Source organism: Balaenoptera musculus, chromosome 3, assembly GCF_009873245.2.
Source record: "Balaenoptera musculus isolate JJ_BM4_2016_0621 chromosome 3, mBalMus1.pri.v3, whole genome shotgun sequence".
Lineage (NCBI taxonomy): Eukaryota > Metazoa > Chordata > Mammalia > Artiodactyla > Balaenopteridae > Balaenoptera > Balaenoptera musculus.
The window spans coordinates 44820230-44839277 of NC_045787.1; the positions used below are offsets into that span (position 1 = coordinate 44820230).

The window sequence follows — 19048 nt, forward strand, 5'->3', positions numbered from 1 at the left end:
ATATGCTGTTCAGCAAAGTGAGCTTTCTATATATTATATCTAATGCTCTTAACAACCTTCAATTTTATTTTCCCCTTTTATTATGTCCACTTAGAAATGAAGAAATTGAGATTCAGAGAAGTGAGGCATGTTCCCCAAAACATTAGGTAGGAAGCAGCAGAGCTAGAATTTGAAATCAAGTCCACCTGACAGAAAACATCTATGTCCTTTCCACTCTACAAAGCTGCCATAAGCATTGGTGTATATGTCAGGAGAAAGAGTAAATACCATTCATCCTCATCACACACAAAATACAGCAAAACAGGCACAAAAAAACACAGAATATTAAACAATAATAACAAAGAAAAATACTTCTTTAAAGATAAAGTACTCTCTAAGTATAAAGGATAATAAAGCTATTATCACTGCAGTTGGTAATCCAATTTAATGAATTTCCCAATGAACAAAACAGAATTGTTTGTTGTTTAAGCAAATAGGAAGGCTCACCCCTCCCCATCCTAATCCCTGTTAGAGTAAATAAAAGAAAATGCCTTCCTAAAATGTCTTTTAAAACTAATGTGAACAGCAAAATAAAGGGCTACCCACGCTCTATTTCCTAGAAAGATCTCAGGCTAAAAGTGCCAATTCAACTATCACAACTAGCCAGGTACAGAGCTAGCCCTGGCAGAGCTATGCTGTCACAAAATAAACTCCAGCTATTTGCAGTTTAAAAGGATTGGTTTCTTTCTGAAAAAGAGAAAATCAGATTCTACATAGTATTTTATGGATCAACTGAAAATCATTATCAGCATTTCACATCTGCCATAATTATATGTATCTTATGGAATAGTTACAATCTATGACTATCATAGGAATCTTCTTAAATTGAACAAAATCATTACCTATCATGCTTGCTATTTGGGGAAAAAATGTGCTTAATCTATTCATACACTGGGAAAAGTGCTATTTTATCTTGGCCAAGCCTTTTGTTTCGGAAAAAAAAAAAGACATAGTTCATAACACTCTGAGACAGAAGTTACCACTTTCCTATAATTAATCAAAATGCAATAACTGAAAGCAATTTCTCAAGTAATGACTAATTTACTGAATCACAAAAATAGAAGTTTTTGATAACTAAATGTTAAGGATATTTAAGCTTACTGCCACTAAATACTGATACAGAAACTGAGCTGATGACAGTAGAGATAAAGAAAGATTTGCCTTAATCTTTACTGTTTTATTAAGGTAAAGTCAAGGGCTTCACTATTCAATGAAACATAAAAATATCTGTTAAAAGTGCTTCCCTCTTTCTATTATTACTTAAAATAAAAGCAAAGAAAGTATTTTTTTTAAACAGTGATCATAAAAATAAGCATGCCCAATCTGTCATTAACTTTAAGGCTCTATATGTAAACAACATAAATCTTTGGTAAATCTACTTTTATAAAGTAGGTGAAAAAGCAGATAGCAAACTCAAAACATCAGTAAGCTGAATTTCTATATTTACAAACGATATTTTCTTTTAAAGTTTAGAGTTTTCCTTTAGGTATGCTGATTAACTCTTAACAACTCTGTATGACTATGTCAATAAGCTTTAATATTTTGAAGTAAATGACTGTTATTTGCTATTTGCTCTTCATAAAATTAAAATGCCTTTTCCAACTAGTTTCACCTTCCTTCTCAGCAAAATTAAACATTTATTTCTGTTCTGAGCTATCTTATAATCGTGTCACGCTGAAAAATCTTAAGATTCAGCCACTTCTATGAACATTCTATATTCATTCCAGGACCACTCTTGCCCAGAAGAAAATATATCAGCAGTCACAGAAAGCTGTAGTATATGTTACGTATGCATTGACTATTAAAAAGCAGCAGGGGGAGCAGAGCGCAAAAACACTAAGAAAAAGCACCCCAGAAAAGCAATTTAATTTATAGGCAACAGAAACATGATAGAGATCTTTGTTAAAAACCAAACAGACAAAATAAATTCCATATAGAAGTCATGTTCACATTTGCAAAGCTGGCCTATGTACGTCTAGAAAGAACTAAAGAAAAACCTTAAGTCTCTTAGAAGGATGCCTGAATCCTAACTTCAAGGCAGACTTTCAGCTTGAAGCATGGTAGGTTCCAGCAATGCCAAGCCTCGGAACTGCCCCAAATTTAGAGAGAAGAAACAATACATTTTTATAGTAGTATATTTTGGGGGAAAATCAAGATGATTTTTTCTCCTTCAAACATCGCCACACTTACATTGAAGATGTAGTGAAATGTGCATTATTAGGTCACAAGAGAATAAAGTTACAGGGTTCCACAGCATAACCCTTGAGGCTTAGATCCTGGCCTGCCCTCCTCACATCCTCAGTTTGCTTTCTATGAGAGAAAGGTAACCAAAAACACTGTGAAGCTATTCTGCCTTAAAAACAGTCTAAAAAGTTACTTTAGCTTTGCAAAATCTGTACAAAAGGATGGAAATGCACCTACCAATCCCACATTGTTTAATATTTTCTAAAAATTAATCAGTGCTGTCTTTTCAGTTTTAGAATAAAAGAGAAAAAGTATTTAGCTGTCTGGAATTCTGCAGCTGAAATTTAAGAAAAGATTAAGCTTCCAATTAGAACTTCAAAATGTTTGTGTCTATATTATACTAAAAAAAGTATAAATATAATTTAAGCATTTTTTACAATACAGAACTGTGCACTAGAGACAGTTATTAAGACTTGTATTATAAAAATCCATGAAACTTAAAACATCAAGTATAAATGACAACTGAATGGTAAAAAAAATATTTTAGCCAAGTAGGCAACCAATCAAGTTTAACCTCAACCTTCAATAATAATACCAATAATGGCAGGTATAGTGCCTGTCAGACACTATTTATTAGCTAACTATTTTACACATATTCTTTCAAATTCTTACACTGACCTTTCAAAATAGATATCATTGAGCTCATCTTATGCTAAGGAAACCGAAGCTAAAAAAAGTTTGTCATTTCTCTAATGTAACTCAGCTAGTAAGGAACAAAAACCATGATTCAACTTCCAGGTCTGTCTGCCTCCAAAGCTTTGAGACCTCACCAAAACCTCTCTCAACTCTAGCAGTGAGGTTTCAAAGGAAATCTGTACAAATCTTGGGCAGATTAATGGGCTTATGAGGCTAAATGCTGTAGAGTTAACCTCTCAAACTAAATGCCATCTGGAGTCTCTTACCCTACTTGGTACAAGCATCCTACATGTATTACAGCCAACGTTGGCAGTGGCCAAAGATTCAACAATTTTCCTGTCTCAATACCATCAATAAGCATTATGCACATTACAATCCCAATCAGGAAATACATCTAGTTGCTTCTAAAGCGTCATTTAAAAACTGCTACTAGTTCAGATTCCTTCTATTAAGATTTTTTAAAATATGAAGAATTCATAAACCCAATTTGTTAAATGAGTTTGAGGAATCAATTTCCTTCTTCCTAACACCCAAATCCACCTCCATAATAAATATTTTCTCTACATAATCACTTAAAAATCCTGATTTCTTACTAGTATTTTATTGTGTCATTTTAATCTATTAGAGTACTTTTTTTTAAAGCCTGAAAAAGAGAAGAAAACAAAGAAAAACTTCATGACTTTTCAAGGGAAACACCGGTTTGGTTCGAACAAGTACATGTGAAAAGAATGGATGGCAATAAGACTAATAACCAAAAGCAATGTTTCAGACTTATTCTTTCACACTCAAGAGATGCTCGACAACCTAGCGGACACATGACGCAAGTTGTCACATTTCCAGTTCAGACTTAGGTTCGGCATCACTCCTGGGGACCTTTAGATCAGCTGCTCCAACTCAGTTTACAGCTCATGTGGATGTGACTTATTTGTGCCCTTGTTATCTGGCTGAAGGGTAACTTTACAACCTTTACCAAGAGCTCTTTTTCCTTCTATGCTAATCCGTTTTCATCTATAAAAAGTCACAAGAGCTTAGCACTCATTTAGAAATGAATGGGTTTAAAGAAAAAAAAGAAATGAATGAATTAGACATGAAAAGTTTAATCAACAGCTTCAGCTGAGTTGAATTTTTTAATGTTAAAAATAAGTGTCATGTCAATAATCTTACAAGACATAAACACAGCTAGAACGACTATTTTGAAAAAGTCTTTTCTCACCTAACCTAGACTTCACTTCAACCAAATAAATTCACCTCCTACACTAAACCTGTAAATTAACCTAAAGTCTGAGGGGCCTTCACAATAAAGATTAAAAAAAATAATCCCTGTCTTTAAAAGACAGGGATTTTAAAAGAAAGAAATGCCCTAAAAAGAAAGAAATCATTCTGACCAATCATTGTGACCTCAAGTTTTATTTTTTCATCTTAAAGTATAGATAAATTAATACTTGACAGTTGAAGTCATTTACAATACATGATTAGATTTCATGTTAATTTTTAAATTCAAATAGAGGTCTCATCATTAAGAGTATGGATTAGGGGGAAAGTAATTGTAGCTGCTGAGGTTCATTTTTTGTGCTGAAAAAGTACTGTCAAATCATCTTGAAAATATAAGCAAAGGCTTGCACATTTTTTGATGCCTTCTGGTTTTTCCTTTTACTACATAGAATTAACCAGACAAGAGAATAAGAACTCAGGTCCACTGCAGAATGGTCCCATTCGGTGTTTAGGACACTGGAGATACTCAGCATATGTCTACTGCTATTATGAACCAACTTACGAAAGAACAATCTATATGTTATAAAATGAATCAATGAACTAAGAATTTGTTAGCCAGATGAGAACAATAGCACCTGATGCCACGGCAGGGAGTAAGAGAGTAATAACCCATCATTTTGATGAGGAGCCATACCAAATTTAGAAATGAGGCTTAAATGACAAAAAAAAAAAGTACAGATTTGATCATCAGTGTGCATATGGGTAGGTCAGTGTGCTTACGGGTAGATTACTGCCCGCAGATAGTGACTGGGGGGTCCTTTTTATCTTGTTTATTTGAAGCTAACTTTTTACTTAAAAACCAAGCTGTCTGTATAAGCATTGTCAACAGACAAGACAATCAAGTGGGTGATATGCTATGATATTTTTTAAAACTGCATGAGAAAAAAACAGGTGGTATAAAAACTATAGTAAACTAAAAAAAAAAAAAAAAAGCATAGCTCTCTGAAAAATATGTGCATGTAGATAAACAGTAAAATGGTATACCTTCCTGACCTTGTAAATAGGTGGCCAAAGCTATTTAAATATCTTTAGGGGGCAACTGTTATTAATTGCCACACAAAGTTACCAGTCCTTACTGGCTAAATCCCTCAGCCACCTGCATCCAACATGCCCATGTCACCTTTCCTATCCCCTGAGCCAAACAATCATTAAAAACATACATAATCCCCCCAAAAAACAAAACAAAACAAAACAAAACATACATAATCCCAATTATTTCCTTACATAACTGAAGATTGTTTTAAAAAAAAACAAACAAGGAATTCCAAAAAATACACCAAAACGGACAACACTCTACCTTGCTTTTAAGGCTGTGCCCGGCTAAGGGTTGATTCTCAGCCCTCACACCTCCACTATCCACCAAGACCAGCACCTTGGCATACGGCACAAATGCCCCATTGAAGCATCACTGTAACTAAATAACCTCAGAAAACTGGACTCTCTCTCCAAGATTCACGGAAACAAAGGCAGTGATCACAATGAACCTTAACTTTGACGTCCCCTGTGGACACATATGGCCAAGCAAAAAGATAAAGGCTCAGTTCTTACAGGGTACCCTGACACTTAGATAAATGGGGGTTAAGGTTCCAAGTTCAGTGAACTCTTCTGCGTTTGAGTTCAGTAGGTGGTGACATCCAAGGGATTGCACTGACCTCTAGTAATTCTTATTTTCCACTGGGAATCCCAAGAATACCCTAAACCATGGATTGCCTGTAGACCAGACTCGGTTTCTGTTGCAAGGGCAAAGTGTCACTTAGAAGTACCCCTCCAAACACACACACACACACACACACCCACCCACAGTGTCTTGGGGGTACTGCAGTCAAACTATGTCAAAGTTGCTTTTGCAAAATGTTTAATTTCTCTGGAGTGAATAGAAGAGAGAGGGAAGGCACGGCATCAGGAACCTCCTTCCAAGGGAGCCAAAATGCAGTGAGTGTGACAAACCCCTGTATGTATTTCCCCGGGCCACGGGGACGGGTGGCTTCACCAGCGTGGGAATCAGCAGCCTAGGAGCCTCGGTGAGAGCCGAGCCGGGGCTTACCTTGTTGGAGGCCATCTCACTGACGGAGTGCCTGGTCTGCAGGGTCTCTAGCTGGTCCAGACACCAGTCCAGCTCCTCCAGGGTCTCGCTGGCCAGTTTCTGGTAGGCCTCCTCTGCGAAGAGATAGGGAAAGGGGCACTCAGTTCTCAAGCGCTTCACAGGGCCGCCGGCGAGTTCAAAGGGGGCCATCCTGCCGTACCCCGTCATGCTCGGATGCCCGGTGCCCGCACATGAGGGCTGCTCCTTCATATTGACGAGCCGGGCACCGCGAGGGGGGCCGGGGCTCTGCTAGCGGTGCGGCCGGCCTCGGGAACGCACGCCCTCTCCAGCTTGGCGTCTCTGTTCGGCGTCCAGGAAGGGCGCGCCAAGTGCGGCAAGTCAACTTCTACACGGACCAAAACCCTCAAGATGCGACTTTGAAGAAGTCCTGGTGCCGGAGGACGGCGAAGGGGATGGCGCGCGCGCCCGGGAGCCCGCCCCGCGGAGGGAGCGTCTGGTCCACGGCGCGATCTGCGCGGCGCCCGGCCCCGCGCCCGCCCCTCCTGCAGAGCCTTCACTCAAAGCGAATGAATCAGCCGCGGCCGGGTGCGCAGCCACCACGTTTCCTGTTTTCTTTCTCAACTCCTCCGGCGGCGGGCGCAGCGCGGCTCCATCGCCGCGGCTTTCCGGGAACACTCCCCCTCGCGCCCCGCACGGCCCTTGGCGCCGCCCGGCTCCTCCTCGGCTCTCTCACGCCGAGATCGCCCGTGGCCACGGCCCGCCAGGGGCCCCCGCCGCCCCACCGCCTCGCCGCAGCATCACCCCGCGCGGCCCCGCGCCGCTCGCTCCGAAGCCCGGCTGGGGAGGCGCGGGCGCTAGATTGTGTGTCCGTGCTGCTGCCGGGGGCCGGGGCGAGGGGAGCGGCGGAAAACCCGGCGTGGAGCGCCCGCCGCCGGCTCGCCCGCCGCCCGGGGTCGCGCCCGCCGCGGGGCTCAGGCGGGACCTGGGGCGCACGCGCGCGCGACGGCGCACCTGCCCCGCGGGGACCCCGCGCGCCCAGCCGAGCCGAGGCCCTCCCGGTTGCCCAGACGGCCCGAGCCTCCGCGTCTCCACCGTCCCGTGCTTCCTGCGAGCTTTCGCGGGAGAGCCCGACGGGCGGCACAAGCTGGGTTATTTAGGACCCGCGCAACCGTTTGTGTGGGTTTGGGTTTTAGTGTTTCTGAGGCTTCGTTTCTTAGGGTTTAGGATTTACCTACTTCAAGAGGACAGGGTGGTTGTGCAATCAAAAGTATTTCTATTAAGACCAGACCCTCAGTTCCCAGCCCAGCCTCTGCTAACAACCATACGTCTAAATTTCGGGGTGGACATAAGCAAGCAAACAAAAACAATGTTGTGGGTCAGAACGCCTTAGAATTCACAGTTTTGGCAATATGTTGTGTTTTCACGTTCAGAATTGTCTAAGAGTTACAGTAAAGGAAGAGCAATGTGAATGTAGCACGCCGTATGGGCAATTTACGCCTGTCCTGCATACATGCTTCCTTGTCAGTGGAATTGCAAATCAGGGACCGGGATGGTATTTCGATGCCAATGGGAAGAGTCTGGAAGAGTGTTTCTACCCACCGTGCACAGAAAAAACTACAAACGTGAGAAAATGGAAAGACCACATCCAAAGACAGCGTATGGAAGCAGGTTCTAGTTACAAAATTTGACCCTGGGGGAGCTCTACAGTAAGGGATCAATTGCAGAGAACTTCACTATATTAGCGTGCAGGTAAGCGAAACTTTTAGAGGAGGGAAAACATCCAAACTCCCAAGAGCCCATCTTACGAAACTTTGTTACTGTCAATTAGAAAGAATACACTGAAAAGCTTACATGAAGTTGGTGAGATCCTTTTCCTTGGTCTTCGAATCTACAGGTATTGGAGAAGAAATTCTGCCCTTGACATTTAGACTCCATAAATGATGAGTGGCACAACAAAAAATTTCATGGACTGAATCTCGGGCTCCTGGGATTTTCCAGATAGGTTTTTATATACCATTTGTAAAAGTTAGAATAACTTTCAAAGTATTTGTTACATGGGCCATGTGGCTTATTATTATCAGGGATTCTTGAACTGTTTGCTATTCACTTTGGGAACTCTAGGTTAAAAATTGCCTCTTTGGGGCTTCCCTGGTGGCGCAGTGGTTGAGAATCTGCCTGCCAATGCAGGGGACACGGGTTCGAGCCCTGGTCTGGGAAGATCCCACATGCCGCGGAGCAGCTAGGCCCGTGAGCCACAATTACTGAGCCTGCGCGTCTGGAGCCTGTGCTCCGCAACAAGAGAGGCCGCGATAGTGAGAGGCCCGCGCACCGCGATGAAGAGTGGCCCCCGCTTGCCACAACTAGAGAAAGCCCTCGCACAGAAACGAAGACCCAACACAGCCAAAAATAAATAAATAAATAAAATGTACTAGGAATTTGAAAGATTTACATAAACTTGGAGGTGATTTCCTATCAATTAAAATAGAATTAAATTGTATTTAAAAAAAATTGCCTCTTTTATTCCACTTCTTTTTTTCCTGCACCAATCTCTGTAAATATATACTTTTGGGGAACAACCTACCTAACCTTGCCAGGTGAATTAAAGTGTGATTGGAGCTTTTCCCCCAACAAAAGGAAAAGCCTTAAAGATAATCTTAAATTGTAAGTATAAGGTATTTTATCTGTATAGCCTTTCCCTGATTAAGTATATAAAAATATAACATGATTGTTATAAAATTTGAAACATTACACAAAGATGTAACGCAGAAAGTTCCTTGTAATCCCATACCCTAAAGATCACAAATAATAATTAAGCCTATGACCATAACACATTTTCATTTTACTTAATATCTTCCATATGCAACTATAGCATTGCCTAGTTGTGATGGCAGTACATGTACTATATGGTTTTATTTTGGCTTTTTTCTTCCAAGGTATAAAATAAGGATGTAGGAATTTTAAGAGGAAATTAACTTATTTTAGGTGATTTGATTTGGGCTATCCATAGTTAGCACATCCAATGGATTAAAGATGCATGACCATTGATTGTATCTAGGATTTGTTCACTGCCATCTTTCCAGTCACTGGTTATATCTGGAAGCCAGGAATCCCCTCTCCACACCTCAAAGACTTGCTGTTCCGTGTTCCTCTCCCCTGCTCTCCAACTTTTCCAAAGTCTGAGCCCCAGGGGGACCTCCCAGTCCCCCTCCCATCTTCACCAACTCCTCAAAGCTTTTCAGAAATATAGGCCTTGGACCTAGCAGGATGTGGCACCACGTATTACACTTCAGTGTTTAATTTTTAATTGTAATAGTGAAGAAGTAATTCAGTAAAGTTTCAATGCCTCAAGACATTATGTACTTAAATAAAGGACTTGCTCTTAAGAAGGCAGTACAGTGACAAGAGGGACAGCTTGTTTCAGAAGATCTACTTTATGTCCCAATCACAGATTAGTCATTTTGACAATCAGCATTTGAGTACAGTAAGAATGTGGCCTGTGTATGTATTTTATTTTATTATTTTTATTTGTTTAAAACACCTTTATTGTGTATGTATTTTAAGTTCTAACTACTTCTGCATGCACTGTATAAATCTGGAGAATGAAAAAAGAAAAAAAAAAAATGACCAGAGCACACCTACATACCAATAAGTAAGAAAATAATTACTAACAACAGAGCAAAGAACAGTTTGTTCTATAAAACTGTTGCTCAAATAAAGAATTACTGTTGATATTAGCATAGAGCTGAGAATACTACTTTTTCCAAATTCCTAGGTTTATAGGCAATATGGTCAGCCACAGTTTTTCAGGATCAGTGTTAAAGCTTAACTTTTAGGAATTTTAACCCCAAATGTTCTAAAACATCAAGTAACTGACTTTTTCATCCCCACTAAAAAAGCCTCAATGTGGAGTTGCCAGCTCTCCTCCAGGAAACTGAGTCAGCACACCAAACAACACACCTAAATGTCACCAACATTTCGCAGGACAAAAACAGTCAGCTAGTTTAATTTGGGGTTTTACCAAGAACACATACTGCATTCATTAATAAAATACTTTTCTCCCCAGAGAGTAGCAGTCACTGTGGCACTACTTGAAAATATAAGAAAACTCTTCTATTTTCCCGTCCAAAATCTTGCTAAGTCAAGGAACTACAGGGAAAAACTGCCTAAGCAACAACTCTTGGCCAAACTCCATAGAAGCCAGGAGAGGGCTCTGGAACAGCAACTGAGAAATAACTTGAGCCTTTGTAAGTCCCCTCCTACAGCAGAATCAGTTTCCTTCAAGGCCCCCTTGAACTATGTGACACCCGTGTTTCTGCTCAGGATCTTCTGTGAACAAACAGTCCTCAATTCTTGCAGGCCAGCACTTGGCTTCCGTCATTGTGATGTGATCAAGGGTTCCCCTGACACATGGCCTGAAATGGTGCCAGGAGCTCCAGGAGAAGATGCTGAAGCAGCAGCTTCCTTTTGAAAAGGAAAAAACGAATTGCCTCAGAGCCACAGCAGTGAGCTAGAGGTTGAGGTCATTTTCTTGTGAAATGTTCAGCCGCTTACTCTTACCCACAACTTACAGCGATGTTGACCATTGAGGTAAAAGGATCCGTACTACGTAATGTGTGACTCTATGGATGTCAGTTTCTTTGCCAACTCTTGACTGATTAAAGGTCTGTATAAATTTGTCATAACTCCTAGACAGGCCTATTGGTGTAAATGAAGAGAACAAGTCCAAAAAAATCACTTTACCTTGGACACCATTTGCTTTCCCTTAATTAAAAAAAATAAATACAAACTGTAACGGCTGATTCAGATTGTTCTTAAAAATTTAAAAAAAAAAAAGCCCTTGGGGGCTTCCCTGGTGGCGCAGTGGTTGAGAATCTGCCTGCCAATGCAGGGGACACGGGTTCGAGCCCTGGTCTGGGAAGATCCCACATGCCGCGGAGCAACTAGGCCCGTGAGCCACAACTACTGAGCCTGCGCGTCTGGAGCCTGTGCTCCGCAACGGGAGAGGCCGCGACAGTGAGAGGCCCGCGCACCGCGATGAAGAGTGGCCCCCGCTCGCCGCAACTGGAGAAAGCCCTCGCACAGAAACGAAGACCCAGCACAGCCATAAATAAATGAATAAATAAACTAAAAAAAAAAAAAGCCCTTCACTAAACATCTCCTAAGAGCAAGTAATTAAATGTATATCTTCCTAAGCAATTCCAGCTTCTCCTTTCCTAATTCCCACCCAAATTCCCTCTTTGTTCCTAAGGATGGAATTGATAGTGTCTAAAGCAGGTAGAACTGGAGAAAAATGATTTCCACTTCACCATGTATTGCTTCAAGCTAGTCACTCCCTGAATTTGCTACAGTAAAAGATTGATGCAATCTAGCTCTAACTTTTGCTGACTTTTTTTTGTCTCTACATTTTATCTGATGGGAAATACATGAAGGAGTTGGATACACTTTCAATGTGTACATGTAACAGGCTTAAGCAGAGCTTGCCAGTGGCAAGCTGTTCTCATTTCCAAGTGTATTTCTGGCATCAAGTTCTTGTTTTGAAATCTTATGAAAAATATAAAATTTCACTTAGTACTTCAAAAAACCTCCGAGGAGAAGGTGTACATAATTTTGTGAGTTTTTTTCTATCTTCCCACTATCTATGATTTTTTTTTTCTGGGTCTGCCTAAGGCTCTAGTAGAATTTTTTAATGAAATAAATACAAGATTGGATTTCACTGACTTCTAGTACCATCAGAAATTCAACAAACATTTATTTAGCACCAAGTATGTGTCACGCACTTTATTAGAGTCTGCAAAAACAAAATGAATGAAAGAATGTGCCCCTTATCCAAGGAAAGCTTGGAGTCTAGGGGTGGAGATGGTTTCAGCATACTGTATTGTAGAAAGCATTCTGAAAGAAGGAAGCATGGAGGCTATGGGAGAATAACAGAAGGCAATTTAAATCAGAGGTGGAGTGGGAGAAGGCTGAGGCTTAAAGAATGAAACAGGAGGTAAGTGAAGGGGGTGGGAAGAGTTTTTAAGGGAAAATAATATGAACAAGCACATGGGCCTGAGTTCAAAAGATGTATGTATATGTGTATGTAGGGAAAGGAACTCCCATGAGTAGGACCTTGCTCGGGGGAAAGAGGCTGGAGAAATCCACAGACACTGGTCATGGAAGTCTTGTCAGGCATGTGTAGGGGCTTTGGACTGAATCTTCAAAAGGAGGAACCACTGAGTGATTTGGAGTACTGCTTGATAGGGGATCTGGTTTTATTAAGATGGAAAATTCTAGGACTCTGCAGTAAATGGGATTGAGGGAGGCAAGGCTGAAGTCAGTGAGACCATTATCTTCAGCCATGTTATTGGTAGAATAAAATAAATAATTTACAGAATATTTGCTTTTCTGATGATTATTCTTATCTAAGACAATCTCAGTATTAAAATTTGACATAAGCATTTGCTCTCACGACATGTCAGGCATGAATAGAAGGACTGCTCAGTGGGACTTCCGAAGGAATAGACTTCTTGCTCTTAAAAACTACAGTCTTCTGAAATTGTCTTCATATTGTATTCATCGTAACTCTATTCACCAGAATTTCTTTCAGGGAGAGTGCAAGAAAGTGCTTGACAAGGCTACTTATTACAGAAGATGGGACTTTAAGGAGTACTGGTTTGGGCGGAACTAACCTGTGGTCTCTTCCACATAGGAAAGGGGAAGAATATGCTTGTTGCTCCAGTGGGAATATATGTGGGGTGTGTGTGTGTGTGTGTGTGTGTGTGTGTGTGTGTGTGTGTGTGTAACAGAAAGGAGTCAGTTTTGTTTACAGGATAATTTCACCCTATAAATCTCCCACTCCCCCCCAGTCTTTAATAAAGTTACTGAAGGTACAAAATGCTGAGATAAAGAGATTTTGTTTTGTTTAATCTGAGCTTGGAGGCCAGATTGGCTCAAACTGAAATGTCAGCCTGAGCTGACACTGAGAAGAGACAGAGAAAGAGGAGGGAGCTTTTGGAACTCAGTGTAAGAGCAGGAAGGAATTTTGTCCAAGGAATTGGAGTTTGAGCCAAGCTTAATCAGACATCTGGATTGCGGACTTTATGTGACATGTGAAAGACTATAAGTAATATTACTCCTTGATGAAAACTAGAAGAGTAGGAGGTGGTTCCCATCTCCATTCCACTACATACAAGCCATAATCCCTGGCACATCACCTAATCTTTCTTGGACCTTAATTTCCTCATCTGTAGATTGGGGATAATAACAAGAACCTTGTAGATTATTTTAAGTGAGAGACCGTGAGTTAAATAACCTTGTGTTGCTTACCTACTAGATTCTTTTCCAGGCACTGCACCAAATGATGGAGATTTAGCAATGAACAAGGTAGTTAAAAGTTCCTGCCTACTCTCAAGGAGTTTACATTCTACTGGTTATAATAATTTTCTTTTCACTTGAATAAACATATATTGAACACCTGCTAGGTCCCAGGCGCTGGGTACACCAAATGGAAGGAAATAAATAACTTTGGGTTTAAAGAAGCTCATAGTCCAATGAGGAAGGCAATTATTGGAGATATGTATGTAAGTTTCCACCAAAACCAGGCAGTAGGTACAGCAAAGTCGGCACAAGGCAGAGATGGGGGACAGGGAAGGTGCCAACTACCACATCTCAGGAGAGATCTGGGAAAACTTTCTGAAAGAGGGAATGCCAGCCTTGAGTCTCCAAGGATGAATTGAAGAGTGAACCAGGTGAGAAATGGGAGGTGACATCTAAGATAGAGAGTAACGTGTCACTGCCAGTTAGAGAACATAGGCCATTCAGGTAGCTACAAGCAGAGAAGAATGCTAGGTTTGGGGTCCAGCAATGGACAAAGATAAAGGTGGAGAGGCAGTTATGGGGGATTTAGTATACTATTCCAAGAGTTTATGGTTTTTTCCCGAAGGAGCCACTAAAAATCTAAGCAAGAATGTCACATGGTCAGATTTGCTTTTCAGAAAGATTACTCTGGGAAGTGTGAAAGGAGGGTTGGAGAAAGACAAGACCAGTTAGGAGGCCTAGTGTGAGAGGAGAAGCTGCCAGAAAGGTAGGGAGAGAAGCTCTCAGAAGCAAAGAAAAAGAATTTCAAAGGAGAGAGTATCAAGGCATAGCCACTGATATCCAAAACAGACCATATACACCCACCGGTTTGAGGTAAGATGATTTTCATTCCCAATTTATATTTCACCAACAAAGATTAGAAATGCTAGTGAGGAAGCTTCTCTCTGGGGATTTGTTTCAATAAAAGAACAACAAACATTTTGCAAAAAGGCTGAAAAAAAAACTATTAGAACTATGTATGTTATTTTCATACTCCTGTTACAACCTTAGGAGTCATTTTGATTCCCGTGGGGAGGGGGCTTGTAGGAGGGTATCTGTGCTTCCATCAACCTTCAGGGATGACACAGTCATCTTTATCTCTGTCAGTTCTTGCACAAAGCATTCCTTATAGCAAGTAAGGAGTTTGCTTAGGTGATCTCTACTTCCTACCCAGCTCTGGTACTTGCTTATTTTATAACTTCTGACACTAGGTTAATCTGGGTGAGGTGTTGGTTTTGAAGTTGTTCATGACTGATTAACCCGGGTGGGGTCAGGTATTACTATAGAGGGCATTCCAGAATTGACCAGATGTCTTCAAAGGTCCCATCCAATACCATGATTCTGGAACTCTGTGAGTTTAGCTCAACTGTATACCAGGTATGAATGTTTTATATTTGAAATTGAGATATTTTGAGAAAGAAAGTTATCGATAAATAGAAAGTCTTGCTTTCTCTGCTGTATATTTATACCCTCTACCCCTGCCCCCAACCATATTCCCATCTAATACTTTGCCAATTGATTTACCAATTTCTTCTTAATTTCTACAACTGCCACCTTCAGCCAAATCCTCATCTATGTATTTCTAGATTCGTGTAACAGCGGACTACTGGATCTCCCTGGGTGCAGTTTTTCTCACCACAGCCTTGTTTATAAAGTCAGAATAATCTTCCTTAAGCTCTGTTTTTAATGTGTAAGTTCCTCACTCAAAATTCAGCTGCACAAACTCCCTCCTTCTTATTCTATGAATGCCATACTTCTTGAGTTCACAGAAGGCCTTTTTTTTTCCAGTGGGCTTTTCCACACCGTTCCAGCTCCTCTTATTCACCATCCCATCTAAGGCTGCCATTCTCAGCCAATCCTTCCACCTACATACAATTTGCTGGCTTCTGCCTCTATGACTGTGTTTATGTCACTTTTATATGTGTGTCTAGGCTTTTCTACAAGTGCCTAGGACAGTTGCTGACATTTACCAGCACTCAACAAGTATTTGTGAGCAAATAACCAATAAGTAGGCATGCTTTATAACAAATAAGGATATTTCTTTCCAAGTAAGATTTAAGTAGTCATCATGTCCTGGGTATGCCTCTCTAGATGTATCCATCTTCATCTATCTCTTATGCTACATCTCTTGCTTTCGAACTGTGTTGGCTGTTGTTAAAGAGTATCAGGAACTAACATTGCCAGAACTTTGGAATGGTTTATGCATCACGGTGTCTTTGGGAAGATATATTAATATTATACTGAAATGATAGGTATTATGATAAATACAGAGAATGAACTTTATAAAATCAGGCAAAATTTTGAAAGATTCCATCAATATGCAGGTATGAAGTTTGAAGGGAACAAGTGAATGAACTAAAGGCTGTGTGCCATCCATCCTACCAAGATCAAGAGAATGGGTTCCCCGTGGAAATCAAAATTGGGAGAATAACTGGATCTCCTACCTACTTACCTATTCTTGCTACTCTGAGTTTAGCCAATCTGTAGTGCTCGTGTTATTTTCTAACAGCCATATTTAAATCTATATTTCTCCCTCAATGTAATAAACTTAAATACTGTCTATGGCCTCCCCATTAGATTATTCTGTGTTTTCACTACTTCATCTCCCCCATCCACCCCATCCCCATCTGTTTCCCCATTCCTACACCCCACACGTACATACTCTGTTGGTGTTATGCTTTAAAAAATAATTTAGATTTTTTAATTCCAGACTTTTATTTAGATTTTCCTTAGAATATGACTTTTCTGTCTTAAGAATCCTTTCTCAATCTTTATAATTCATGGTCACATTATATCATGTATTTCTTTTCACCATTACCTATACTTGATTCATTGCTCACTATTCTATCTTGTACACTCCATCATCCTTATCTCCCAATCTTTGTTCCGACTTTTCACATGGAAGGAAAACTCCCTTAAGTGATTGCCCATAAAGGAGACATTGGTGGTAGGTATATTTTGATTCCCTGTACTTCAAAAGGCACAATGCTTGTAAACCTTTTTGGAAGTCTAATAAACCTTTGGAGAATCTAAAGCAAACCTCTCCAGAAAACTGGACATAAGTTCATATAATCAGAGTTTTTATTTTAAAAGTGTTCACTGGCTTCCCTGAAGTCCCCAAGGACTCCAGGTGGAGAATTCCTTCCTGAATGGAGAAAAGAAAATAATTATTTTAATCAAAACTGCTCCAGAATGTTTTACTCCGAATTGGTACCTCTGCTGCCTTCTTTGTTTCCTTACTCCCCTTCACTAGGGATACCTAAAGAGAAGTAATGCCAAAGAGACATTCATTCCATTTAAGGGAATTGAAGTCTGAGCTAAGAAAAATATATCTATACAAAAGGTGTCCAAAGAAAGAGTAGGCTCTTTCAAATAGGCTATGAATAGGTTTGAGAAGGGTAACTTCTTATGTCCCATTTTTATACTCACTACTTGTGCTATAAGTAGAACATATGAGTGAGAAGCCACGTCAGCCTACTGGTAAACCTGCATTTGTTAAATGTGTATACATTATAGAGCAAGCTTCAGCACTCAAGATTATATCATATATACATGGATGGTCTACTTGTGCATAAACTGGCACCATACACAAGCTTAAGTAAAAGAAATTAGTTTTCTAATTGTACAAGGGTATCTGGGGAGGTTTAGATTTGGATAAGAAAGCTCTTACACACACATGCAAGGACTGACAACCCGTAGAGTTCCCCATGGGAAGCAGTATGACAGATTGGAAAGAGTGTAGATTTTTAAGTTACCCAGAATTTGAATTCCAGCTTTGCCATTGTTCTAGTCATCATGTTATCTTAAATTAGTCGTTTAAATACCTGAGCCCATTGTATAAATTGGGAATTAATTTTTATGAGAAATGCATGTGAAAATGCATGTAATGCACGTATATCTGACTTATAGCAGGTACTCAATCAATAGTAACTATTATTCTGACCCAACTTATAAGGTTGTTTAAATAAATTAATCTACAAGAAAGCATTTCTTACATAAAGGGTTACTTCCACTCTCACAGGTTCTCAATCCTAAGCCAATTACTATTTTCTTACCATCATCCTTCAATTATTAACCAGTTCTGGGCTGAACATGAGTGAAGAATCTAAGATCTAGAATGGCCTTCACAAGACCACACCAAATCACACAAAGTCACTAGTATTTAAAAATACGTACAATTATGTCATTGGTTAATGACAGAACACCACTTACTATGTAGTTACTGGGAGATATCACTCCAACATTTCCCAAAGAATGTTTAAATAAACATAATTCCTATGAGAGTCTCCTTACTAAGAGAATTCTGTAGGCAAACAACATTGGGAAATGTTATATATGATTTTAAGGAGCAGTGATTTTAATGGAGATGAACCTACCAAAAGCTAGAAGCTCTACAGCAAAGAGACCTATTTAATGTCATTTAATGTCATAATAATAATAATGTCATAATAATAATGTCATTATTATTAAAACATATTTGATCTTGGAGTGCAACAACTATAATGTCTTGAAGCATACTTTGGAAAACTTTGCTCTATATCATGTCAGGTGAGTCTGAAAACATAAGCACAATACATATGTTCTGTAGGTTCCCATATATTTGAAATCTCCACCAAGGACATCTTTCCCCTCCTCATGCCCTCATGTACTGTTGAGAAATGGCCAGAGTAATCTTCCTCGTCCCCTTCCTTCCCCTTTCTCTCTCTTATCCCAGAAAGAGAGCAGTTCAACAATCCATACATATTTATTGAGCCTCTCTGCTGTGCTGGTTGCTGTGAAATACAAGAACATGAAAGATTCAGTGGCCTGGGCCTGGGAAGGAACTTATAATACCCTGCTGAGAAAATCAGACACATGACCAGTTGCTGCCTAGAGACAGTGGAAGGTGGCATGGAAATCATCAGCTTGGAAGTGCCACTGTGGCTCAGGGCAGGGAGCAGGAGGTATGGACGGCAGCTAGGTGTGCAGGGTTCCAGGAAGAAGGTGAACCTGGATGGAGGTCTTTGGCGCAGTCTGTGGTTTGAATGGCTGTGGGTGGGAGGAGGGAGTCAACTGGCATTCTTTTCAGGTAGAAGAAACATCTGAAGCCTCAATAAAGGTTCCATGTGTGGGTGGAAAATAGCCCGGATGGAGTAGACTCCTTCCAGGGAGCAGGAGGGAAACAGAGTGGAATACTTCAATGTGTGGCCTTGAGCTAATGGATATTGAGGGAATCGCATAAGTGTACTTGTGGCCCAGGAGGATAAAATGAGCAAGGAAGGAGGTAGATTAAGAATCCATTGCAGGACTTCCCTGGTGGCGCAGTGGTTAAGAATCCACCTGCCAATGCAGGGGACACGGGTTCGAGCCCTGGTCTGGGAAGATCCCACATGCCATGGAGCAACTAAGCCCGTGCGCCACAACTACTGAGGCTGCCCTCTAGAGCCTGTGCTCCACAAGAGAAGCCACTGCAATGAGAAGCCTACGCACCACAACAAA

General features: G+C 40.6%; 1 protein-coding gene and 1 long non-coding RNA gene across 14 annotated transcripts in view; one reads left to right on the plus strand and one right to left on the minus strand.

Annotated features, from left to right (window-relative positions):
• Positions 1–19048, minus strand: part of PDE4D (phosphodiesterase 4D) — a 1110708-nt gene that overhangs the window by 48966 nt on the left and 1042694 nt on the right. For 12 of the 13 annotated variants that reach the window (XM_036845542.1, XM_036845544.1, XM_036845541.1 and 9 more), the window contains one exon: positions 6236–6348. In XM_036845542.1, the coding sequence (XP_036701437.1) occupies positions 6236–6348 (113 nt within the window). Of the gene's footprint in view, positions 1–6235; positions 6349–6434; positions 6960–19048 lie in introns of those variants that run through there. The other variant, XM_036845554.1, reaches the window with a different exon arrangement.
• Positions 8750–11002, plus strand: LOC118891814. Its single transcript, XR_005019176.1, has 2 exons — positions 8750–8896; positions 10299–11002. It is a non-coding gene; the product is annotated as an uncharacterized LOC118891814 (long non-coding RNA).